Here is a 27,429-nt window from a genome sequence, read left to right as displayed (position 1 = left end):
TATATGTACAATTCTTATGAAAAATTATTTCTTAGTAAATGTTTTATTTTGGGGAAGAAATGTATCTTGTGTTGCTGGCTGTCTGCTGAACCACCTTCATTCTGGTATTGGAGGAATCGCCTCCATGAACTTATGGGTTGGGAAGCCCGTTTGGCTCGTTCTTCCCGACGCCGGAGCAGAGACTTTGTTCACACTTGGACTCCATATTTGAACATTTTGCCTCCTGAGAGTCGTAGCCGGGTCTTGAATAGACTCCACCTCTGAAACTGTGCTTCTAGATGTCTCTGCTGTTCCCTGCTTGCGAGTTTTCTGTACATGTGGGGGGATGGGGAGGGGTGGGTGGGGGTAGGGTTTTCTTTGTTGGGGGGTGGGGGTATGGTGGGTCCGGGGAGGACATAAGAGTCCAGTCCTCCGCGGGTGTTTGATGAAACTGCATTCCATGGTTATTATTGCTGTTGTACTTACTGTTGCTTAATAAAATAGATTTAAACATAAACAGTGTTGAGCAGGACTAGGCCATTCATGGTTTTTAGTTTTTTTTTAAATAAGTTATATTCTGCATATCCTACAATTCTATGTGGGTTACAAATTATTCAGGTACTCAAGCATTATTCTCTAACTGCCTTGGCGGGCTCTCACTCTATCTAATGTACCTGGGGCAATGGGGGGATTAAGTGACTTGTGAGGGTCACAAGGAGCAGTGTGGTATTTGAACCCACAACCTCAGGGTGCCAAGGCTGTAGCTCAAACCACTGCACCACACACTCCCATAGGTTGGTTCTTGAGTATCACAAGCAAGTCCAATCATCAGGCTATTCATACTAGCTACGCATGAGATCCATTCTAAGTCAGCAGCATGCTCCCAGGTGCTGGCACTGGTGCCCTCTTGAACTGAGCAGGTGTGGAGTGTGCTGGCATTGGCAGCTGGGAGCATGCCACCAACTTTACCACGGTATAGGTCCTTTACCTGGGTAGTGGATCCTAAAGAGGAACCCTACATTATGTCGCTATACATTTCCCCCTTCGTATTCACGTTTTCAACATTTGCGGTTTCAATTATTCACAATTTTTCCCCCCAGTCCCCCCTCTGAGAATCGCTCGCATAAAAAAAAAAATGACCCTGGGACTTGGATTGGGGCAGGAGTGTAGGAAGATCGCTCCTGCCTCGCATCACCGCTAGACCACCAGGTAAGGTCCAGGGGTGGGTCAGAGCCAGCCCAAAAGTTATTTGCAAATTTTCCCTATTTGCGGGCTGGCCCTGCCCCTAACCCCCTCAAATAGGGAGGGAGAAGTGTAGTTTGGATTCTTCTCCCCTTTGGCATCATTTTCCACTGCCATTTGGATGCCCAATCTCCCAGTGACATGAGGTCCTCATGCAAACTTTCACAATCTGCTTGTCATTAACAAATATACCCCCTCTTCTATTAAACTGTGCCAGCAGTTTTTAGCGCAGAGAGCTGCGCTGAATGGCCTGCGCTGCTCCCAACGCTCATAGGAACTCTATGAGCATCGGGAGCAGTGTGAGCCATTCAGCGCGGCCCTCTACGCTAAAAACTGCTAGCGCAGTGTAATAGAAGAGGCCCTTAATCACCTTACTCTTTATTCCTGTTTCCAAATCATTTATAAATATGTTAAAAAGCATTTCAAAACTGTGTAAACACACTAATTCACGGGTGCACGAAGGCACAAAAATGTTCAATTTTGTCTCATTTTCATTTTTGTTTTGATTTCTGTCTGTATTCTTCCTTTTGTTTTTCTTTGCAATAATGTGCGCTGTTCAGTAATAATGCGCCTTATTTTGTGTTCACTAAATGAAATAGCAGGTGACATCATAATACGAAATGACAGAAAACTGCACAGTCCTCATTTTTTGCACCTTACTCAAACTCATTCTTTAACCTCCCCCACCCCCACCCCTTTTACTAAGTTGCAGTAGAGGTTTCTACCACGGCCCAGAGCGCTAGATGCTCCGACGCTCATAGAGTTCCTGTGCGTGTCAGTGTATTTAGCGCCCTGGGCCACTGTAGAAACCTCTACCGGGGCTTAGTAAAAGAGGACCTAAATTTGTCTCATAATCTCTTGCAGGACAGCAGAGGTGAACGCTGGTAAACGCCTCAGCACATCTCTTGGGTTTGTACAAAAATGAAAAGAATTACCTTTGATCAGAATCTGCTTCAACAATGCAAATTGCATTGAAGCAGTCAGTGAAGAATATTTGCATTTAAACAAATTTGGAAAGAGAGTCATTTCAGCCTCATCACAAGCTGACAAAATGTCTTTCTCCCCCCCCCCCTAACCTCCCATGAAACGTTATCTGAGAGCAGCGTGCGTGTACCCTTCTCACTAACTGGACAGCTTATGAGGTCTCAGAGAAACTGTGAAGTGCTCTTTAAGAAGTCACTTCTCAGCATCCCGCAGAATGGAAGCTGGTGAGTAGGGCTGGTCCTTTTGTCTTATTGGTATGCCACATCTTTCTGAGCTCTACATTCAGTAGGCCTTAGCTGCTCCCAGTTGATTGTGGAAAGAAAGAAAGACTTAAGGAATCAGAAATATAACTTATTTATGCTTGTTATTACAATGGTTATGCAGTGGAAAGGCCAGCGACATAATCAGGTAGCTGCCTCTTAAGGGAATACTGGTCCATTTGTCTGATACAGTCATTAATGAGACTAATCCAGATGTAGGGCATTACAGTTATTGCTTTTGCTATAGAAATGATATAGTTTCTGTGCAAAATGATCAGAATTGCCTTAGGACTAGTTCTAAATCTCTCGTTGAAACTAAATTTAAAAAGCCTATTTTTTTTAAGAGCCTTCTCAGGTTTAAAGATGTAGAATTGTTTTACTGTTTCTTATTTTGTATGATGAATAGATTGTATTGGGGGAATGTGTTTTTTGTCCTGTTTATGTGACTTTTATGAATGTTTTTATATAACCCCCGTAGTTCTTTGGATATGCAGGATACAAATGTTTTAAATAAATAAAATAAATGCATCCTAAATACAGTACTTCAGAATATAGAACACGCATTCCCTAATGCAGTAAGTTGAGCCTGTGTCTAGTTATAACTCCTGAAGGAATTATGCTCATTACAGAAATTGTACAGGATCCCTCTGCCATGCAGAATTCTGCAACTGCTGTTCCAAATTCATCATGGGGAACAGGAGGCTGCAGAATCAACTGAGCAGTCACAAGGAGCAAGATGTATAGCTTCCACTGCAGACAAATAGGAGGGTCGTGATGCTACCTATGCATCTGGAAGGAGAAAACAGCGGGTGAGCAAGCACTGGATCCTGGGGGAGGGGGAGCAGGTTGCACGAGGGGGGTAAGAGAGATGCTGGACCACAGGGATGGAGCAAAAAGGGAAGGAAAGATGCCAAACCTCCAGGAGAGGGGGAGGGAAGGGGTAGATAAAGATGCCAGACCACGGGAGAGGGGGGAGGAAGGGAAGGAAAGAGATGTCAGACCACTGGATAGGGAAGAAGAGAGATGTCAGACCAAGGAAAGGAAGGAGGAGAGAGGGATTCCAGACTAAGGCAGGGGGAGGGGAAGGGAAAGACAGAGAGGTCAGGGAAGAAGAGACAAGGTTTTGGGGTGGGGCTGGAGGCAGAACTGGGCAGTGCTGGAGGTAGAGCAAGGTGGGGCTGGGGAAGAATGGGTTTTTTGTTTGGGTTTTTGTGCCTGTGCCCCCTCAGTTTCCAAACTTTCATGCCCTTTAGCCAAACTAGTAGGAGAGGGAGTCATATGCACACAGATATTTGCACAATCTCATAGTCTTTGTGTTTCTGACAGAACCAAGGTTAACCATATAAAAATCATACTATTGGCCACTATCGACATGCCAAAAAAAGATATACTCAATGGGGGTGGGGTAGGGGAGGACACTGGTAGATAATTCTATTCCTTATATCTGGAATGTGCAGAAACTGCCCTTACCAAAGTTTGCAGTGACCTGTTCCTGGCCAGATCTAAGGGCTTTTACTCTATCCTCATCCTTCTTGACCTGTCTGTTCCTTTTGATACTGTTAATCACTGCTTACTCCATGATACGCTGTCCTCGCTTAGATTCCTTGAATCTGTCCTCTCCTAGTTTGCTTCCTACCTCTCCCATCACACCTTTAGTGTATGCGCTGTTGAGTCCTCCTTTGCTGCTATCCCGCTAGCGGTTGGTGTAGCCCAGGGCTCTGTCTTAGGTCCTCTTCTCTTCTTTTTCTACACCTCTTCCCTTGGTGTCCTGATCTCCCATGGTTTCCAGTATTGTCTATATGCTGACGATTTCCAGATCTACCTCTCTACATCTGAGATTTCACCTAAAATCTAAGAAAAAGTCTCAGCCTGTCTGGCTGATATTGCTGCTTGGATGTCCCACTGCCACCTGAAACTAAACGTGTCCAAGACTGAATTGCTCCTCTTTCCTCCTCAACCTTCAGCTCCTCTCCCTCCTTTCTTTGTCTCTGTAAATAATACTGTTATCATTCCTGCCTCCTCTGCTGGTCATCTTTGACTCTGATCTCTCACTTTCTGCCCATATCCAACAGACTGCTAAAGCCTGTCACTTCTATCTCAACAACAGGAAAAAACCCCAAACCCAGGAGAAACTGAATACAGCAAAAGGAGAAAAATCTCCCAAGACCCTCAAAGAACGGGGTGAGGGGAACAGACAGCTCAAACCAAAAATTAACTATAATTGGTGAATGGGAAGATAGCACCCCTTTGGGTGTGTATTAGTGACAGCTGATGCATTAGGGGTTTGTTCCCATTGCGAGCTGTGTGACTGAGGGCTTCCCATTCACCAATTATAGTTATATTTTGGTTCGAGCTGTCTCTTCCCCTCACCCCGTTCTTTGAGGGTCTTGAGAGATTTTTCTCCTTTTACTTCTATCTCAACAACATCACCAAAATTCTTCTCTTCTTCTCTGAGTACACTACCTGGGCCCTTGTAACCACACACTTAGGGGTCCTTTTATCAAGCTGCGGTAGGGGTTTAAAACGCGTAATACTGCATGTTAAACTGCCTGCCGCGCTAACCACTAACACCTGCATTGAGCAGGCGTTAGTTTTTTAGCCGGAAATGGGGGTTAGCGAGTGCTGAAATGTCCGACGCGCTAACCCTGCTTGCGCGTCTTGATAAAAGGACCCCTTAAACTACTGCAATCTACTTCTAACGGGTTTCTTGCTGAACCTCTTCTCACCTGCAATCTGTATAAATCTCTACTGCATGAATTATCTTCTGCCAATCTTGTTGCACTCACCTTACCCCTCTCCTCAATCGCTTCACTGACTCCCCATCCACTTTCGCATACAGTTCAAACTCCTGTTACTAACCCACAAGCGTGTTCATTCTGCAGCCCCTCAGTATCTCTTCTCTCTTGTCTCTCCTTATACACCTCCCCGAGAACTCCGTTCCTCGGACAAATTGCTTTTGTCTGTACCTTTCGCCTCCACTTCCAGTTCCAGACTTCATTCCTTTCAGCTCGCTGCCCCATATGCCTGGAGTCCGAACCCCCCCCCTTCCTATCCCTTGTTCAAAGGTAGGTTGAAAACTCACTTTTTTGAGACAGCCTTCAGCTCATAACCCTACATCCCCGCTGCTCACCCCCCCTAGCCAGCAGTTTAACTATCCCCTCTAACCCCCTACCCTGACACCCTGTTTCAGGGCCGCCATCAGAAATTTCTGGGCCCCTTACTGAGCAATCCTATTGGGCCCCCCACGCACCCCTTCCCCCCGACCCCCCCTTCTTCCATGGGCTGAATGCACACATACTTTTCTCTGTCGCCGCACTCTTTGACCAAAAGATTTGTAAGCCTGCAACCACGTCAAGGTAGACTCTTTCAGCAGGGCCCTAACCTAACCTAAACTAAACTAATCTATACCTATCTATTCTAAACTAACATATGTCTAATACTGAACTAATAACAAACTAACAAACATCTGCATAATAAATAACTAATAAATAATAGTGCTAGTAGCTATAATTCACTTTTGAATGTAAAATCTCAGTTAAGGATTTCTTTTGACCTTTGTAGGCCAGAAGTAGATCACAACTGCACAATATTTTTTGTAACAAATATTAAATGTGTTTTTATAAATACTGTAAGCTTAATAAATATATCAGTAAAAACTACACATCTGAGCGCATATCTGAACATACACATCTGTATGATCCCATCCTCCTCTGCTTCCCTATAGCTGCATCATGCATGTTAAAAATGTACGATATGTTGATATGTGCACCTTCCTTCCTTCCCATCCATCCTCCTCAGCCTGTCCTTACACATCCACAGCTGCATTTTAATGATGATGTATATGTTATGATGATAAATAAGTGCATATGAGCACATCATTAACATGCAGCTATGGATGAATATAAAAAAGAAACAATATTCTGTACAATTGTCAATTTATAAATCAGCGTCTTCTCCCCATTCTCTCTTCCCCATTTCCCTTCAGCGTCCTCAGCCCACTCTCTCTCCACTTTCCTTCAGCACACGCACATAAAAACAAGCAAGTAATTTATATCATTTTCATTCTATTCATTCATAGAAATTAAAGTCTAAATAATGCCAGTCACATAACAAAACATGATTTTACAAAAATAATTCCCTGCACAGTCAAGCCTTCAAGGATTACTAGATGTCTTTCAGCAGTTCCCCTCCCTCCCTCCCCCTTACCTTTGTGGCCAAGTCAAAATGATCTACCAACAATAAAATTTTAAAAACACAAAGCACGCTGTACGCAGAGAAAATGTTAATTATCATTTATATTCCGCGGGTTTTCAAAGAGGTCAAGGCAGATGACTTTATGCAATGTCACCTCAGTAACAACTATACAAAAATAGACAAATATTCCCCCTCCCTTTTTACTAAAACGCGATAGCGGTTTTTAGTGCAGGGAGCTGCGCTGAATGCCCCACGCTGCTCTCAACGCTCATAGGCTCCCTGCGCTAAAAAACGCTATTGCGGTTTAGTAAAAGGGGGCCATAGTGCAAAATATAGACAGCATATATAAATTCTCAAAGCAGACACATTTTGATCACTAAATTGAAAATAAAACCATTTTTCCTACCTTTGGTAATTTCATCAGTCTCTGGTTGCACTTTATTCTTCTGACTGTGCATCCAATATTTCTTCCCTTCTTTCAGCCTCCTGTATGCTTCCTCTCCTCCAGACCTCATTCCCTCCCCAAACTTTTTCTTTGTTTCACCCTGCCCCTTCTTTCTTTTTCTCTCTCTCCATACCCCCTTTCTTTCTGTATGTCTGTTTTTCTCTCTCTCACCCTGCCCCCTTCTTTCTCTCTCCACACCCTCTTTCGTTCTGTATGTCTGTCTTTCTCTCTCTCTCTTTCCGTGCCCCATTTTTCTTTGTTTCACCCTGCCCCCTTTCTTTCTTTCTGGCTTCCTGTCTCCCCTTTCTTTCTCCCTGCCCTCCCCTATGCCACCACCATTGGGAAAATGCTGCCACTGCCACTGGGAAATAGGCTGCCACTGCAGATTCTACAAATAGCACCTACATAAGATGTCACTAGGCACCTACATTGTAGATGTCTAGTGAAAATCCATGCACAACTCAAATTGGTTTAAATAGATTAAATGGCATGTTTGACCATGCCATTGAAGTTAATTGAAAAAAAAAAAATTAAAAATTAGCCAATGAACAGTTCCTTACAGAGCACAGAGTGAAGACTAGCAATACCGAGTCCAGGCACCCTCCAGTGTCTAATGATACCTTCCTGAAAAGTAGCCATGGTTAGAGGCAGAGAATAGGCGTGGTTGACGTAGGTGTTGCTAGGCATCCGAGTTAGGTGGTGGTAAATTAGGCTAGGCAAAGCCTAATATATTGGCGCCTACCTCTAGGAAGCCTAGTGATGCTTAAACTTCCATAAGTGATGCCTAGCGGTTGATTGACAACAGCACCTAGCAACGCACCCTACGATGCCTAATGACACCTACCTTAAAAGTAGGTGCGGTTTAAGGTGGAGAATAGGCATGGTTGACGTAGACATCACTAGGCATCCGAATTAGGTGCCAGTAAATTAGGCCAGGTAAAACCTGGCCTGATATACCGGCATCTACCTTTAGGACACTTAATAATGCCTAAGCATGCATAGGTGGTATTAGGCATGGTTCTATAAGTGGTACCTAGTGGCTGATTGACTACCGTGCCTATCAGCACCTACAATGTAGGTGTGATTAGGTACCGTTTATAGAATCTGATCTTTAGGGCCTGATTCTATAAATGGTGCCTAAACAATAGGCACCAAGTAGTGTAGCACTTAAGCGCAAGTCTATAAAAGTTAGGCACCTACTATCTAGTTAAGTGCAATGTACATCAGGTTAATCAGATCACTCTACTACAATCAAGAAGCTACAATGTGAACCAGATATGGAGACAGAGAATGATTCAAGATCAAAAAGGGTACATGACAAGGATGCATCCTGTCTCCTTTTTTTTCAACCTCTTGCTGGCAGAGAGTGAGAAGGACCTCAAGAAATTGATCCTGAAACTTAAGGAAGAAAGCTAGAAGATGGGACCTTACCTGAACATCAAGAAGAGCAAAATCATGACTACCACTAACAAGAAAGTCCACATAAAAATCAACAATGAAAAAATAGAAGTGATTGGCTGCTTCATTTTCCTTGGGTCCCTCATTGATCACAATGGCAGAGATTAAGAATCGATTAACACTGGGGTGTGCAACCATGGTGAGCATGGATCAAATATGGAAGTGCAAGGACATCTCAGTTACCATCAAACAAAGACTGATCACTGTCATTGTGTTCCCAATCACGACATGGCTGCAAGACATGGACGCTCATGAAAGCAGATAGAAAAAAAACAGACACCTTCAAGCTGTGGTGCTGGAGAAGACTTCTATGAATCCCATGGACAGCTAGGATCACCAACAAAGATGTTTTTTATCATATAAACCCAAAGTTGTCCCTGGAAGGCAAGATTACCTGATAGAAAGTGACGAGGGTTAATTCACTAGTAAAGGAGGTGCTACTTGGAATGGTCAGTGGTAAAAGGGAGCAGGGAAGACCAAAGGCCCATTATAACTTTGATAAATTGCTGTGAACCACCTAGAACTCCCTGGGTATGGCGGTATACAAGAATAAAGTTATTATTATTATTATTATTAGCTGGATACCATCAAGAATGACACAGGAATGAACATCAAGCAATTGAAAGAAGCCATGGAAAACAGGAAAGTATGGTGAGGACGGGCCTACAGAGTATCGAAAGGTCGGACACAACTGAATGGATAGTAGAAGTAATAGTGGTAGTACATCAAATATGAGGTGCAATTTGTTAATTATCAGCACCAATAAAGCTTTTAATTAAGTTAGGTGCCTAAATTGGCTAGGCACAATCTAGATGCCTAACTATAGGCATAATTTATAGAATCAGGACCTTAGAGTTCTAACGCATGGCCTGAAAAAAATTATTGAAAAATACCTTAAGTACTGCCACCCTATAAATGTGCTTAGCACATGGGAAAGTACTTTGTTAAAATGCACTAAGTCCATTTCCTGATACAGTTTAGTAAAAGGGTCTCTAAGTTTGTAGATGGGACAATGGAGGATAAAGGGGCCCTTTTACTAAACTGTGCTGGAACATGGGCTTAGTATGGGCTAATGCAGGACTTTTCCCACATGCTAAGCCCATCTCCAGCTTGGCTGAAGCTCTGGAACAAGAAGGCATAAGATAAAGCTGAAGGGGGATAAACTCAGAAGTGTGCCTCAAGGTTCTGTTCTTGGGCCTGTTTTTTTAAACATTTTTATAAACGATATTGCTGAAGATTTGCCTCTTTGGGGATGATACCAAAATCTGCAATAGAGTAGACACCCCTGATGGTGTGAATAACATGAAGAAAGACCTGGAGAAACTTGAGGAATGGTCTAAAATTTGGCAGCTAAAAGACAGAAAAAAAAAGCACAGAATTCTTGAGCTAAACATGACTATATTCCATGCTGTGTCCTGAAATCTCACCTGCTCCTCCAATGGACTTGAACATAATAAAAACAATTATTGTATTTATGAAAAATCTGTACCAGGCCAGTAGCTCCAGAGCTATTCATTGCCTTTTCAAAGAAATGCCTTTATGGTAAGCAGTGGCTTTTTTTTAACTGATCTCCCACAGCCTTTGTTAAGACCCAACCATCTGTTTTATTTTTTTATGCTTTTTTTTTGCATTCATTAGCCAAGCAAGATAAATGTTTTGCAATTGAGCATGTTTGCCGTTGCTCCCAGTGTATTGTGAGGAAAAACATCTTTGGTACTGTATGTAAATCAAAAATCAAAGAATTATTAATAGTCCAGCTTTCAAATACGTTAGACAATAAAAGACCCTGTTCAGACTTGTTCAGGGAGACAATGACAAAGCTTATTGTTTAATGAAAACTGGTGTATTTGTTTGGGATGATACAAGTTTTTCATCTTCAAATAATGAAGGTTGAGGATGAGGGAAGAGAGACAGGTATTGTTGCATACACTGAAAGCATCAGCCCCTTCTAAAGAATATTGACAGTTTCTCTGGTTTGAATTGTGCTTACAAAAGCTCCCTCACTGCCTTTCAACATATTTTTCCTATCAGCAGGTTGGATGAAGCATCTAGTGTTGCAAAGCAACAACAGAAAGACCAGTCTTTCAGACTATCTGATAGTTTAAATATTTCAACATTTTTTGAGATAGTCTCCTATTTAGAGAAACAGAAAATGAAGATTTTGAAGTTGTATTTTCCAAAGAAGCAAGTCCCTTTTTTTGGCCAAACAGTATCCACATTTCCTGATGTATCTAATAATAATAATAATAACTTTATTCTTGTATACCGCAATACCACAAGCAGTTCAGAGCGGTTTACAGGGTAAGAGACTGTACATTTACAGCGAAGTTACATCGAAGTTACAGCATATTGGAAACAGTTACAGCATATTGGAAACAGTTCAGAGCGATTTATACAATGCAGGTGTAGAGAATTAATTAACAATTATATGGTATAGACCGGTGGCAAATGCGAAGTGAACCAATCACTGTTGCTTGGGGGGTGCCAACCGGGGTGAAGGAGAGGGAAGGGTAGGGAGGAAGATGAAGTGGGGTGTTATTTTGGGTAGGGAGGGTGGGGGTTAGAGGAATTTGTCAAAGAGGTATGTTTTGAGAGATTTCCTGAAGGATTGATAAGTTGGGGCAAGAGAGATGAGAGTGGACAGGCAGGCATTCCATTTGCCAGCTTGGAAAGAGAGGGTTTGTCGAAGAACCTTTTGTGGATGCATCCTTTTGGGGAGGGGTAGGCAAACAGGTGTACATTGCGTGTACGGTTAGAGCCTGGGAAGGTGAAGTGGTGTGACAGGTATATCGGGGCTGAGCTAGTTAGGGTTTTGAAGCAGAGGCAGGCGAATTTGAAGATGATCCTTGCTTCGAACGGTAGCCAGTGAAGTTTTCTGTAAAAAAGGGCTGATATGGTCTGACTTTTTGAGCCCGTAGATGAGGCGGACGGCGGTGTTCTGGATAAGTCGTAGTCGTTTTATGGTTTTCTTGTATGAGCCCAGATATATGATGTTGCAGTAGTCCAGGGAGTTTAGGATTAGGGATTGGACCAGCAACCTGAAGGTGGGGAAATCGAAGTAATGTTTGATGGAGCGGAGTTTCCAGAGGGTGGAAAAGCATTTTTTGACTTGGGTGTTAGTGTGATCTTCTAAAGTGAGGCATCGATCTAAGATGACTCCGAGGATTTTTATAGTAGAGTTGATTGGATATGTTAAACCATTAAGTTGCAGTAGACCAACTCAAAAAACGGGGATGGCATTCCTACAGCTGAAGTCTAGGACTTTAGCTGAGGGTGATATCTTCTTCCTAAAATTTTCTCGCAAAGATTTGGTTAATTAATCTGGTAATGGATATGTTTCTTGGGATTCTTCTCAATTAGAAAAATTTCTTTTGGACCTAGCTGATTAGTAAATAAATTTTGATTTTATTTCATTAGGTTTTGGTAAAATTATGGTTTAAAATATGATTCTATTTCCTGTTTCCCCTGAATGCCAAGAGCTATAGATTTTTTTACAGACGTAAGATTGGTATTGATCATTGTTCTTGATGTAGACTTGTAATGTAGTATTGCTTTATGAATGAAGATTAATTTCTTGAATAATCTTTTCATCTTGGTTGTATTGGCCATATGTATAACTTAAAAATTAATTTTAAAAAAACCAAGTCTTGTTCAGCTATTGTACCAAGTTATTGTAGCACTTGGTGTTATGTAGCATTTACATCTCACATTTATAGTTATATTGAAATCTTTAGCCGCATTAAACACCCTAGTCCACTCCCACGTCATCTCTAGACTGGACTACTTTAACTCACCATATAAAGATGTCACCCAGATCCAACTAAGACTTGCAGTTAATCCAGATCACATCTATAAAACTCATCACTAATTCCAAAATATTTGATCATGTGACGCCCCTTCTACAGAATGCCCACTGGTTGCCAATATCCCATCGGATTACTTATAAAATAATCTTGCTTTGTTTTAAAATATGACAATCAAACTTAGCAGCATTCCTAGATAAACTCTTAATACCATATACACCATTGAGAACTCTACGATCTGCAGATCACAATTTACTTGTAATTTCCTCCCTAAAAGTTATTAATACTCAAAGAAACGAAGTATTCACAATTTTTGCTCCGCAGCTATGGAATACTTTACCTTCTTATCTTAGAGAAGAACTAAAACTCGATCGCTTTAAAAGCAGCTTAAAGTCTTTTTTAAATTTAGTTCAAACAATTTTTATTGATGCAAACAACAACAAATACAACATTAAAACTTGTATAACAATGATGATGCAACAAATATAATAATATGATGAACATATTGATGTGGTCAATATTACATACAAACCAAGGTGCTTAGTATAATAATGAAGCATCGAGTAAAATACATCCCATATAAACCTAGAAAATACCTTCATCCCCCATCAAACCCCACTCAATCTATGTATGACTAAATGTTTTAAATCATTTAATACCCTCTACCTTCCCTCCCCAAACCCTCCCTTCCCCATTCAAAGGTACTCTCCTTCATCCCCCATCAAATCTCAATAGAACTACATGTTTGAATCTATTTAATACCCTCTACCTTCCCTCCCCAAACTCTCCCTTCCCTTCCCCTTCCAATGGTACTCTCTACCCCTCCTCAATCTCAGTTAGGACACCAATCTTAAAACCGCTCTACGACCTTTAGGAAATAAGGCTTGCAAATATGGATCCCATATTTGCATAAACAACATCTTTCGCTTCCTCATCCTTCCAGTATCTCTAGCTTCCCAGATGGCCAACTGTTTTTGCCAATGCCAAAACTTTGGAGGGTCAGGGATCGTCCAATATTGAAGAATACATTTTTTGGCCAGTAGACTCATTTTCCTACACAGTGCCCTATGCCCCTTAGGCAAATGACGAAAAGCTTCTGGCAAATCCAAAATAAAATGGGATGGAGAGTAGCGCAAAGATCTTCCAATTAACTCAGACATATAAGATATTATTCGCTTCCAAAAATGCTGAATAATGGGACAAAACCAAAAAGCATGTCCCAAAGTGTGTTCCCCCATCCCACATTTATGACATAATGGAGTAGGAAGACCTCCACCATTTTTATTTAAAGATGCTTTTCACACTTAAGTATCAAATGTATGATACTTCTTTTTAAAGAAGTATACAACTCAGGAGACATCCAAGATTCCCCCTGTCAACCCTTTATGTGACATAGTAACATAGTAGATTATCGCAGATAAAGACCTGAATGGTCCATCCAGTCTGCCCAACCTGATTCAATTTAAATTTTTTAAATTTAAATTTTTTCTTCTTAGCTATTTCTTGGCTAGAATCCAAAGCTCTACCTGGTACTGTGCTTGGGTTCCAACTGCCAAAGTTTCTACCAAATCTCACTCTAGCCCATCTACACCCTCCCAGCCATTGAAGCCCTCCTCAGCCTATCCTCAACCAAAAGGCCATATACAGAGACATACAGTGCAAGTCTGCCCAGTACTGGCCTTATTCAATATTTACTATTATTTTCTGATTCTAGATCCTCTGTGTTCATCCCACGTGTCTTTGAACTCCGTCACCATTTTCCTCTCCACCACCTCTCTCGGGAGCGCATTCCAGGCATCCACCACCCTCTCTGTAAAGTAGAATTTCCTAACATTGCTCTTGAATCTACCACCCCTCATCCTCAAATTATGTCCCTTGACTCCTTTCTTTACTATAACTATTGTAGTTCAACCCCTTTTCCTGTTGTATCATGTTGGTCCTTGTATGATTTGAGATGTATTCTTATTTTATAATAATGTACCCCATTTTAAAGTGTACATCACTTAGAATTATTATAAGCGATATAATCAAATTTTAAATAAACCTGAAACCTCTATAATCTGTGAAGAATATACAGATTAAGCTATGGGTATTCACCTTCATTGATGTTTGTCTTTTGATTTGTGTATTGGTTTAAATATCCCAATTATTGACAGTCTCCCCCTATGTAGTTCAAGTTTCAAGCTTATTATAAGAACATAAGAAATGCCTCCGCTGGGTCAGACCGGAGGTTCATCGCGCCCAGCAGGCCGCTCACGCGGTGGCCCAACAGGTCAAGGACCTGTGCAGTAAATTTTTATCTATACCCCTCTATCCCCTTTTCCAGCAGGAATTTGTCCAATCCTTTCTTAAACCCCAGTACAGTACTCTGCCCTATAACGTCCTCTGGAATTGCATTCCAGGTGTCCACCACATGCTGTGTAAAAAAGAACTTCCTAGCATTTGTTTTGAATTTGTCCCCTTTCAACTTTTCCGAATGCCCTCTTGTATTTTTATTTTCTGAAAGTTTGAAGAATCTGTCCCTCTTTACTCTCTCTATGCCCTTCATGATCTTGTAAGTCTCTATCATATCCCCTCTTAATCTTCTCTTTTCCAGGGAAAAGAGTCCCAGTTTTTCCAATCTCTCAGCGTATGAAAGGCTTTCCATCCCCTTAATCAGTCGTGTCGCTCTCCTCTGAACTCTCTCGAGTAACGCCATATCCTTCTTAAGGTACGGTGACCAATACTGGACGCAGTACTCAAGATGTGGACGCACCATTGCCCGATACAGCGGCAGGATAACTTCTTTCGTTCTGGTTGTAATACCCTTCTTGATTATACCTAGCATTCTATCCGCTCTCTTAGTGGCAGCTGCGCACTGTGCCGTCGGCTTCATTGTCATGTCCACCATCACCCCCAAGTCCCTTTCTTGGGTACTCTCAGTCAATAACATCCCTCCCATCGTATAATTATACCTCGGGTTTTTGCTTCCCACATGCAATACTTTACACTTCTCAACATTGAATTTCATCTGCCATCTCTCTGCCCATTCCCCTAGTTTGTCCAGGTCTCTTTGCAATTCTTTGCAGTCCTCCTTTGTCCGAGCTCCACTAAATAGTTTGGTGTCGTCTGCAAATTTTATTATCTCACACTTCGTCCCTGTTTCTAGATCATTTATGAATAAGTTAAAGTTAAGCATAGTTAAGCATAGTTAAGCATAGTTAATAAGTTAAGCATAGTTTAAAACATAGTTAAAAAAATTATTTAAAAAAGTGTACTTACAAGGGAAGTTAAAACAAACTCTTTAAAGGTAGGGGGGAAGTGGACTTCACAGGAGACAGGAGGGAACCCGTAAGGGTTACATTGTTTAAAAAAATTTAAAAAAAGGATGGGGGGAGGTAGGGTACAGATATGCATAAAGTAAACTTATAAATACCTCTTTTTCCAAGTGATAAATATCTGTTGTGATATATGATTCGACCACTCTTAATAGCTAAAATTTCATAACTTTACTGAAGCTTCAGACCTCAGAAACACCACTCACCACTCAAATGTTTATCATAGCTATAAGCTTGACGTGTCGTCTCCTCACTGGCCCACTTTTTTTTAAATCTTAATTGGATTTCAATATTTTAAAGTGCAGTTTTTAAAGTGCAACAGTTTCAAAGTGCTTAAAAAGTACCTTAAAGTGCTACTAGTCAAATGCTTTTACATATATACTAAAGGTTTATGACTTATCTCAGTTTTTATGATCAGGGAAACTCGGATCTGTATTCAACGCTTTATCAAGGATCGTTTCCCTAGAGAAGTAAAAAGCATATTAGATTAAATATTTAAATATATATATATATGTTAAAAATTATTTTACTATCCTAGCACTTACCACAATCACTCCGTCGTCCCGACCATTCATTTACATTGTGTCAAGATGGCGGTGGCTTTCTTCTCTGCCTTTTTATACTCCCTTCAGATCAGCTGACCCTTGATGTCATCATTACCAGACATCCAGATCAAAGTAGAGAAGCCCATTCTAAAGCTAAATTCAAACCCACGGGCACTACAGAATTAATTTTATAAATCCATTTTTGCTCAAGATAATTTAAAAAACGTAGGTGTGCCAATATAGGTGCCTAACTTTAGGCATCTTTTATAGAATCAAGGCCTAAATGCATTTTGCTTTGCTATCGATGGCTCTTTGCAATGCAGTAAGATGAACTGTAATTCTAGGTCATGTGTTTAGTCCCCACAGATTTCAATAAAAGAATTTATCAAGGTGTCAGAGTAAAGCATACCGTCAAAGATCTTCTTGCAGAAAAACGATCTCGACAGACAACAGGCTCCCGGTTTAATGTAAGTCTTCTCTTTTAGTATATTATTCTTCAGCAATGTTTTTGCATTCAGAGGGGAAGCTATCAATGTGAACCATTGATAAGATGGGTTATTTTATCAAAGGTCATACTAATTTAGCATAGGGTCCCCATATATACATTGAGACCCTATACTAAAACAGCACGATTTGCGGTAAAATAACTCATCATATTGAAGAAATGGGTGTTACCCGCGCTGCACATTTTTTCATTCAGATGATTGGTTGTCCAAAGTGCATCATTTAACTCGTCTTGATATTAAGACTTGTTGACTACCGCTGTGAACAGTTGTATGCTATGGCGGTATATCAAATTTTAATGAACATAAACATACTCATTTTGGCATTAAGGTTCGCTCTTTCTCCTGATGAAGGTGGAATCGCCGAAACACGGCCGTGTTGAGAGAAAGCAATTGTTTGTATTGGCACTTTGCTGAACTTTGTTATTGAGAACAATTAATTGCTAGTATTGACAATTTGCTGCACTAATATATTAAGCAGCTAAAGGATCCTGAGCATCCACGTACTTCACTTTGTTTTGCTTGTTTACTTGCTGCATGGGACATGCTCTCTTTCCTCCTTTTTTTGTCATTGGAAAGGACAGATGTAAATAAAGTTGATTTGATTTGCATCAGTGATTGGATGTTTTGTCTGGGTCCATTGTAATCTGGGGAGGAGGTTTACAAATTAATAAGTAAAATATATTTATATATTTATTTATTTGGATTTATGAACTGCCTTTATGAAGAGGTTCACCCAAAGTAGTATACAGCAAATACTGAATTTTTTCATTTGTTAGTAGATAGACCGATTAGTTGCTTGATTGGTTGGTTGGTTAAATTGGCTGGTGATTAGGCTGATTGATTTTGACAAAATGAGAACAATGAATGTGTGATGAATAAAATCTTTTCTAGTATATACTGTATCTGTTCTGGATTCTAGATCATAATAATAAGATTCCATTAAACTGTGCAAAAAATGACAAAATCATTAATTGTATGGAGGTCAGAGCAATTATCAACAACTCTACTATCTGTGACTTTGGCAGTAACCTGCAAACAATTTAGTTCCATCCAATGGATGGGAACTGATGAGAGTGAACAGCAAAAGAAAAAATTGCAGAAGCGATGTACAAAGCGCAGGATCCTTTATTGAAGCAAATGCAATCCTATATAATAAAAAGCTAGCCGCGCATGCGCACTCCTATTTGCGTGTTCCATGCACTGTAGGTCTGTGGCCGAAGGAGTGCGCATGCGCGCTTATACGTCACCAGCTGATCGCCTCCACAAGCAGAACCGCAGCCAGCCGCCGATCTCCGTTCCTCCTGCACCATGGCACGCCAGGCATGTCCCTGCCTCCCCCGCCGATGGCCTCGGGCTCCTGGGGGCTGGCGGTGCGAGCCGCCCGGCCGGTGCTGAGGCCCCGCCTCCCCGCTTCCGCCCTACACAGCGCCGCCAGACCCAACAAAACAGCCCTACACTCACAGACCCGCGAGCAGGGTTGCCATGGAAACCCAGCCGGAATAACATGCAGTCGCACAAGGGTCAGTGAGAGGGGATCAGGAGCTAAAGAGAAATTGAAAAAAACAAACAAACAAACAGTGGACAAGGAGAGAGAGACACACAGACAGTCACAGAAGGACAGGGGGCTAAAGAGACAGATTGAAAAAATAACAAAACACAGAGGACAAGGAGAGAGAGACACACAGACACTCACAGAAGGACAGGGGGCTAAAGAGACAGATTGAAAAAATAACAAAACACAGAGGACAAGGAGAGAGAGAGACACAGGAAAAAAATGACAAACAGACATACAGCAGCCAAGGAGACAGACATACTTACATACAGCGTCCAAGTAGACAGACAGAGAGACAGTGGGCAAGGAGACAGCAAAAAAAAAATACAAACAGCCAAGGAGACAAACAGAAAAAAATAAAAAATACAATGCCCAAGGATAAATTCAGGAAAAAAAAAACATACAGACATACAGTGGCCAAGGAGTTAAACTGCAAAAAAGACATACAGACATACAGCAGCCAATGAGACAGACAGACTGTCAGCGACCAAGTAGACAATCAGCAAAAAAACACAAACAAACACAGAAAGCAAAAAAAGAGAAACATACAGCGGCCAAGGAGACAGGCATGCAACAAATAGGAAAAATATAAAAACTTTTAATAAATCAACCATACGTGAAGAAGGAATAAAAAAAAAAAAGGAAGAGACACCTACAGGGAAACACAGGATCAAAAGCATACAGAGAAAACAGAAGTTTGCAGGAATCAGGAACATATAGAGAAAGGAGAGCAGAGACCCCTGCAAGAAGAGAAAAATAGCAAAGAGACTGGGGATGAGAAAGAGAGCAGAGATGCTTGAAGGGAGAAAAAGCTAAGCAGTAATGTTACAGCTTGAGAGTGCAGACTGAGGAAGAAAGCAGAGACAGCGCTACACAGGGAAATGGAGGGAGGAAAGAGACAGAAAGAAAAATACAGACAGACATAAATTCTAGCACCCGTTAATGTAACGGGCTTAACGACTAGTGTATATATAATACTCCATCGATTTTAGATTTAACATACACACCTTTTCTGCACCTCATTTATACATTTCCTCTTAGGACCCCTGAGGAAGGAGTGTTTCTCCGAAACACGGACTGTGTCGGGTCCTGTGTCTTCATATATGAGAACCACGATTGTGATTATCCTTCAATCCTTAACCCTACTTCTCTGCCCTCCATTCCCGTTAACTGTATCCATGACATCCTGTTTGTCTGTCTTGGCTGTTTAGATTGTAAGCTCTTTTGAGCAGGGACTGTTTTCTTCTTGTTTGTGATTCTGCAGCACAGCGTGCGTCTGGTAGCGCTATAGAAATAATGAATAGTAGTAGCAGCAGTAGTTGTTCATTGGTTGACCTTCAACTGCTGACCCGTTGGATTGCTCTTGTTGTTTTTTTTCAACTGATGAGAGTGAGGCATTTTCAAAGAGATGGCAGATTAGTTTGGACACTGCTGCCTCTGTCTAATCCCAATATTTTTGACAAAGTGATATATTTTTTGCATTACCAGGTGCCAGTTACCATGAAAAAACATCATTTTTAGAAATTAGAAACAAGCAGGCTTATTAAAAAAATATTTTATTGACCTTTCCTGCCAGAATAAACAGTGATAAGTGAAAGCTCATAATGATGCCAAAGACTCATACCATTCTGAGGCAGTCACCCAATTTATGGATAAAAAGTGTCAAAGCAATAACATGAAACACCTGACGTCGGAAAGGAGAGTTTATTGGCAATAGTCTCTCAGATATGTAGATGAATAGGGTCTTATTTGATGAAGATTTTTTTCCCCTAGGCACCAATTGGGAATATCTTTTGAATAATACTCATAATAGCTCTGTTTGACTTTTGAGTCAGCTGGTTAGAAAAATAATGTATAAATAATTAAGAGGGGAAGTTATTAAAGAACATGATTTACCGTATTTGTCTCTTAATGTGTATTAAAGGGAAAATGACACACATTATGAGCCCCTTTTGCAAAGCTGTGGTTGCGATGCTGCCGCGGAGCATACACTAAAGCCCAAAGGAATTGAATGGGCTTTGGGGCATTTACTGGAGCAGCATCACTACGAGGCCCTATATTACTGTAATGCACATTAATTTGAGGTACTGCATTACACAGTAATGAGATGCAAAGCATGCAAATGTATACATGAGAATAGCTCATTAATATGTAAATGAATAACATGGCTTTCAGTGGACACTGCAAACTGTATTATTACTGGAAAGATACCAAGCTGGCAATATATATATATTTTTTACTTCACCATCTTGGGAACATCAGGTTGCAAAGCCACAGTCCAGTGTTCCTGGGAGCTTTTTAAAGGGGCCAGTGTGAAATACCCTGAGCAGCCCTCCCCCACCCCCCCCAAGTCAATACCCTTTCCAGAAGCCCTCCTACAATCAACCTAAGGCACCTCCACCCTCCATAGCCTCCCTCCCAGGCTATCTGGTATAATCCCCAATTCTTAGTGGGGTTGGAGCAGGAGTGACTAATCAGTGGGATTGAGCTACTGTCACAGGTTACTTCTTGTGACCTGGATTGGTCTCTGTTGGAAACATGATACTGAGCTAGATGGACAATTGGCATTAGCGCAACCCCCCCCCCCAACACACACACACTGGTATCTCTCTCTCCTTCCCCCTTCCCTGTGAGCTGGTATCTCCCTATCTCTCAAGTCTCCTCAGGGCACTGATGATAAAGGTGGCAAAATCCTGGTCCAGCATGTATCCCTGTAAAAGTCTGAAGGTAGACAGGACTGGGATTTTGATGCCCTGGGCTAGGGCCTCACCTGGTCCATAGGTTGAGCTGGACCTGCATCTAAAACATGTCTGTTTAAATTTCTGTGAAGATGGTTTGGGTCATACACTGAACAAGCTTATTCCTCTGCATCTTTTTATTTTTTTTTTATTATATGTACAATTTATTTTACTGTCCAGAAGAAATGAGAAGCTTTCACCCCGATATTCAGCCCGTGTTGGGCTGCATGGTGACTGCCTGACGCCAGCATCAGACTTGATATGTAATGCTGGGCCATATCTGGTGACCAGCATTCAATATCCAGTTTCATTTTTGACCGTGGCAATCTAACTGGTAAAGCCAATGTTCAGTGCTTTCCGATTAAGTGCTTAGCGGTTAAAGATAAGCCTGTTAGGTATGTGGCCTATTTTTACTACAAACAGCTGGTTTGATGTTGAATATCTGTTGCCTAACTGGCTATGTTGTGCGATATAACCAGTTAGCTGCTAGCCACTAACTGTTGATATTTAGCAGGAGATAATCGAATATCTCCCACTGAATATCTACAATTAATCGCTAAAACGCTATTTAACCAGCCAGGAGCCATTTCTGGCCGGTTAAATAGTTTTGAATATCAGCCAGACTGTGGTTAATGTCTGACTAGTACAGCTGTTAGGTCTCAGTGACAGAAAAATATCATCTTTATACATTGCTTTCTTTAATTGTTGAGCATATGCGACAAAGGCCAGGGTCAGATAGCGTCAAACTGTTGCTTAGTGACAGAGCTTTACCGTCTTAACAAAGCTTAAAGAAAGAAAATGCTTAAGTGAGGCTCTGATTTGGCCTGAGAATCAATGAAGGCAGGGCAGTAGCTTTGCTTGAGCCTAGCTGTGAGTTTTTCCTATGTTGTAGAGTGAGGCAAGACTGTCTTGGCTGTCTCCAGCACCTCCTGTGTGGTTACCCTGGAGCATTGAGAAGCAGATTAGCAAGCTATAAATCAAGTCATCCAAATCAGCTTTCTGGCACTGCTTCCATGGCATAAATTAAGTTGTCTTGAATGAAACCTTTGGCTTAAGATCACTACAGACTCAGACATTAGCAGGGCAATTTTATGACTACATGCAGTGGCATAACGAGAGTGAGAGGCACCTGGGGTGGTGGCACCCCTCCCCTGCCCTCTTCTCCGCCCCTTCGCTCCTTCCCCGATCTCGCCTACCGTGCGTGTTCCTCCCCCCCCGCACTTCCTTTCCCTTCTAGTTGAAGTTGTTGCTCGCAGCAGTCAACAGCGTGCTCCTCACGACCCCGTTGGTTCTTCTCTGAAGTCATTTCCTATGCGGGGCACCCGGAAGTGACATCAGCGGGAGAACTGATGGGGGTCACAAAGAGCATGTGGTTGACTGCTATGAACAACAACTTCAACTAGAGGTATGGGAAAGGGAAGGAGGGGGTACGCACATGGAGGGGAGGAATGGGAAGATGCAGTGGGTGGAGAGAAAGAGGGGTGTCAGCACCCCCACCAACATGGCACTCGGGGTGATATGATAGAGACATTTCAATACCTACATGGCACATATGGACAGGAGGCAAGTTTCTTTCAATTGAAAGGAAGCTCTGGAATGAGGGGGCATAGGATGAAGGTGAAAAGAGATAGACTCAGAAGTAACCTGAAACAATACTTCATGAAATGGCCTCCTGGTGGTGGTGATGAAAACTGTATCTGAATTTAAGAAAGCTTGGGACAAGTACATAGGATCTCTAAGGGAGTGAATAGGAGAGTAGAAAGCATGGATGGGAGACTAGACAGGCCATATGGTCTTTATCTGACTTCATTTTTCTATGCTCATATGCTTCTGTCTCTCTAGTCCCTCACCCCATGTCCAGTATCCTGAACACATACATAGTATTTCCCATACTATGAGCATTAATATATACTTTCTAGTCCCCATGTCCAGGTGGTCCAGCATCTCCTATCTGCGTCCCTATTCTCCCCCCTTCCTTTTGCTCCAGCAATTGCCCTTACATGGGTCCCTATCCTCTCCCAGCCATAGCACCAAACCATTCTTCTAACATGGCATCTCCTTTTTCTGTCCACATATGTCCAAACCAGTCTTCACTGTCTCTCTTTCTCCCCCTAGTTTACCATCTTTCCTCTGTCAGTCTATTCCCTCTCCATGTCCTGCATCTCCCCTTTTTGTTCCATACTCCTATCTCAGGTCCAACATTCCTTAATCTCTCCCCCCTTATCCATGAAATCCAACATCTGTCCTTAGTTTCGTTCCCTCCCCCCTAAAAAGGTCCATCATCCCTTCTCCGCGTGAGCGGACTGCTGGGCATGATGGACCACTGGTCTGACTCAGCAGTGGCAAGTCTTATGTTCTTATATTCCTCCTTCCTATAGCTCCAGCTGGATTTCTCCATGGTACACATAGTCCAGCACCTTTTTACTGGGCAGGCAAAAAAAAAAGAAAGTAATACAATCTACAGCAAACAGGAATGCATATGCTATGCTTCCTTTAGAGGCTGGGAAGCATCAGGGAGTTCAATTGCTCTCAGAGCTGGATGAGTTTTCTTGGTAGGTCATGCAGCGTGCACATTTCTGTTTGTTGTAGAACAGGGGTCTCAAAGTCCCTCCTTGAGGGCCGCAATCCAGTGGGGTTTTCAGGATTTCCCCAATGAATATGCATTGAAAGCAGTTCATGCACATAGATCTCATGCATATTCATTGGGGAAATCCTGAAAACCCGACTGGATTGCGGCCCTCGAGGAGGGACTTTGAGATCCCTGTTGTAGAAGGTATCACTTTCTTGTCTTCTCAGCCTGCCTAGTAAACAAGAGGAGGAAGGGAGGTGGTGGATCTGGGGGTTGGAGGGGAACACAGCAGTAGCAGGCAACAATGAACAGGTAAGAAATCTTGGGGAAGGGTAGGGATACCAGATTTTCCATCTGGACCCCCCTAGACCCACCCCCAGGCCCACCGAGTCCCACCCATCCCCGCCCTTTCACACCTCGGTTCTGTCCTGTCACACCCCGATCCTACCCCCAAGCCTGCCCCAGCTCCGCCTCCAATCCCACCCCAGCCCCGCCTCCCGCTGCCTGTCCTCGCATGCGTGGATGAGACGCAATGACTTCAAGTGCATGTGACATCATGGCGTCGTATCCACGCATGTGCAGATGCCCTCCTGCATGAAGGAAAGTGCCGGGTTTTGAAAAGCCGTCCAGACCCCTGGTAACCCTAGGGAGAGGGGCAAATACCCCCTCTTGTCTTCTCCTCACTATGCACATGGAAGCCTTTCTTTCCTGGTTCTAACTTTGGCCACTCCTCCATTTCATTTGGCTATGTCACCCCCTATTAAAAACCTCTGTTGCTAAACCTGTGCTGTGGTTTTCAGAGGAATCGAGATCCCTGAAACAGGTTGATCAATGACTGGAAAAACTGTGGTGCCAAACATGCTCTGATTAAGATAAAATATTAACCAAGGAGATGGAAAAATGTGATTCTGTTAGACAAGAAGACTTTGTTTCTGTTGAACTATTTTGCTGGCTCAAGGAGCTTTCTAGAGTTGTAAATAACTTGTCATACTATCTCCCAGTCCTACAGGAAAAAAGTTCATGATTTTAATAGTGAAATACTTGCAGTATATTTTTTTTCCTGAAAAAAATCAGATTCATAATTCTCTGGAAAATATGAAGAGGCTGAGCCAGCACGATGCGCATGATCAGTTCAATCTGGTGGCTGAAGCATGCCACTGACTGCCATGTTGGTTAGGTAACATAGGCAGGGTCTTGAACAGCAGACCTCCAATGCTAATTAACCTCACCCCCCCCTTTTATGAAGTCGTGTTTGGCTTTGTTATCGCCGGCTATGGCGGTATTAGCTCCGATGCTCACAAAATTCCTATGAGCGTCTGCCGCACAGCTTCGTCAAAGGGAGGCTAAATTCCTTTGCGCTTCAGAGCTTTTTCCTCGCCAGCCCATGCTAAAAAGCTCTACTGCGGTTTGATTAAAGGGGGGCCTTAGGCCCTCTTTTACAAAGGTGCACTAAGCATTTTAGCACGTGTTTAGCGCACGTTAAATCAACGCACACGCTAACCGCTAACGTGTCCATAGGATAACATGCATGTTAATCTTTTCTCTTAAAAATATAAGATAAGGCCCCCACTTACCTTGCCTTCAGAAAACTACTAAAAACTTACCTATTCAGCAAACATGACCCTTAATTAATCCTTTCACCCCACATAACACCGGCCCCACCCCTCCCCCTTTCGCCCTCACCAGATCCTCCCTTGTCCCACTCTCTACTTCCCTTGTCTAGTTCGATCAAAGCTGCAATTTCTTAAATTGCTGTACATTTTCCCTTCATTGCAGACTATTGTAAACTGCTGTAACTTCCTCGCTGACTGCTGTAAATTGTTGTAATCTATCGTAAATCTGATTGTAATTTGTTGTAAATCTGCTTGTAACTTGTTGTAAATAAGATTGTCAATGCAGATCATTTGTTAATTGATGTAAACCGCCTAGAACTCGCTGGGTATGGCGGTATACAAGAATAAAGTTATTATTATTATTATTATAACCTCCTTTTTTGTTTTACTGCATTGGCTCTCCTTAGAAACCAGTGTTTTCCACAAATTTCACTGTCTGATATTTAAAATCTTTCTTGGCATAGTGCTAAAGTTTATGCTTCTACTTATCTGCAGACCAGTAGTCAACTAATATCACATAACACATAATTCTGTGGTTTTATCGTTTCCAAATCCTAAAGATATTTTATCTGTGAAACTGTTTTCCTCTTTTTAATCTTACCTAGCTGCTAGTGATTGGTCTATTCTACCTAGTGAGATGAGATTCTTTTTTTAAAAAAATTTATTTAATTAAGTTTAAACAATATTATAAAGAACGCCTTCTTGTACAGATTATTGAAAAAGATACAATGAATAAAACAGAAACTACAAAAGAAATTTATGTTACTTAATCAATATTTACAGTCTGAAATTTTAGATCCAAGAATCTAATGAGTGAAAAACAAAATAAGGCAATCATGGTTTTTCACCCACTTATCTGACTGTGTTTACAGGAGCATTAATAACACATTAACTTGTTATCTCCCCTTCAAGTTTTTTCATAGAGAGAAACTCAGTTAACTTTGACGGTTCAAAGAATGCTTATGTGTGAGATCTATATTTAACAATGCATTTACATGGATACCGTAGCAAAAATACTCCACCCATCACTGTTACCCCTGATTTAAGACGCAAAAACTGTCGTCAACGTTTCTGGGTTTCCTTTGTCACGTCTGGGAACATCTGAACTTTTTGTCCTTTGCCTGTGTTTAAAGTACAATTTCAGAATCCAATTTTTGTCAGGTGCCAATGCCACCGTGACTAATAAAGTAGTTGGTTTAACTAAATCTTTAAGAGATGTTTCCAAAATCATTGCTGTATCCATCTGGATATAACAACAATTTTGTGAGATGAGATTCTTATTTAGCTGTGCTATTAAAAAAAATATATCCAAACTGTCCTGTTTTGAAAGTATCTTCTGGTTTGCTATTGGTTTGTCATTTTTATCTTGATTAACCTGTAAGTTCCTAGATAATTAATCTAGTCTTCTTGTTTGTAATTCACGTAGAACCACTGACAAATCATTGGGCAAATCAAGCTTATGTACTGTGGGGCCCATAATCGAAACAGAAAACGTCTAAAAACCGGCCTAAATCGGCACTTGGACGATCTAAAAGACAAGTCATCCAAATGCCAATAATCTAACCGGGTTTTAGACGTATTTAAAAATGACCTAGGCCTTCACAGTGCTGCTGAACGACCAGAGCTAAAAGGGGGGTGTCAGGAGGAGTATCGAGGGCAGGATTTGGGTGGGACATGGGCCATCCTAGACTTAGTCGTATTGCATGTATAACCGAAAGTTTTACAACACTACCTAGACCAGACATGTCAACCTCTGGCCCGCGGTGTCATAAAATTTGTCCCGCCCAACAATTAGCAATTTGCACTTAAGCTGGCCCGCCGGAGCCGCTGCTGGGAATTGCGGTCACACTCTATCACGAGTGAATTGACGCTGGAATGAGTACGGGCAGATTGGCGACCAATTTTTGATCCTGCGGTGAGCAGCAGACATTTTTTTTACCCATCAGCGCCACATCAGCTGGTCGAACCGGAAAGGGGAAGAGTGAGAAGACAATGGGGCTGGAGCCGCTGCTGGGAGTTGCGGTTGCACGCTACTGGGAGTGAGTCAACGCTGTAGTGAGTATGAGCCTATACCCTGCAGTGAGTACTGGTAGGTAGATTGGCGGCCAGCTTTTGATCTTTGCCGAAGGGAACAGTGTCTGGCCTAAATCAGTTAGCTACAAGGTTTTCTTAAAAACCATCCATATCAGGTAAAGACAAATCAAATTATTTCATTGGCTTTAAT

General features: G+C 41.9%; 1 protein-coding gene across 2 annotated transcripts in view; it reads left to right on the top strand.

The window, feature by feature from the left end:
- The first annotated feature begins 2,291 nt into the window (after positions 1-2,291).
- The window catches only part of C13H11orf53 (chromosome 13 C11orf53 homolog), a 78,085-nt gene continuing 52,947 nt past the window's right edge, over positions 2,292-27,429 (top strand). Inside the window, exons 1-2 of one of the 2 annotated variants that reach the window (XM_033918725.1) lie at positions 2,292-2,429; positions 16,585-16,694. In XM_033918725.1, the coding sequence (XP_033774616.1) occupies positions 2,420-2,429; positions 16,585-16,694 (120 nt within the window). In that variant the 5' untranslated portion in view covers positions 2,292-2,419. Of the gene's footprint in view, positions 2,430-16,574; positions 16,695-27,429 lie in introns of those variants that run through there. The other variant, XM_033918726.1, reaches the window with a different exon arrangement.

This window comes from Geotrypetes seraphini, chromosome 13 (assembly GCF_902459505.1).
Source record: "Geotrypetes seraphini chromosome 13, aGeoSer1.1, whole genome shotgun sequence".
In the NCBI taxonomy this organism is placed as follows: Eukaryota; Metazoa; Chordata; class Amphibia; order Gymnophiona; family Dermophiidae; genus Geotrypetes; species Geotrypetes seraphini.
Note: the sequence above shows the minus strand (reverse complement) of the source record. Positions and strands in the feature narration are given on the sequence as shown.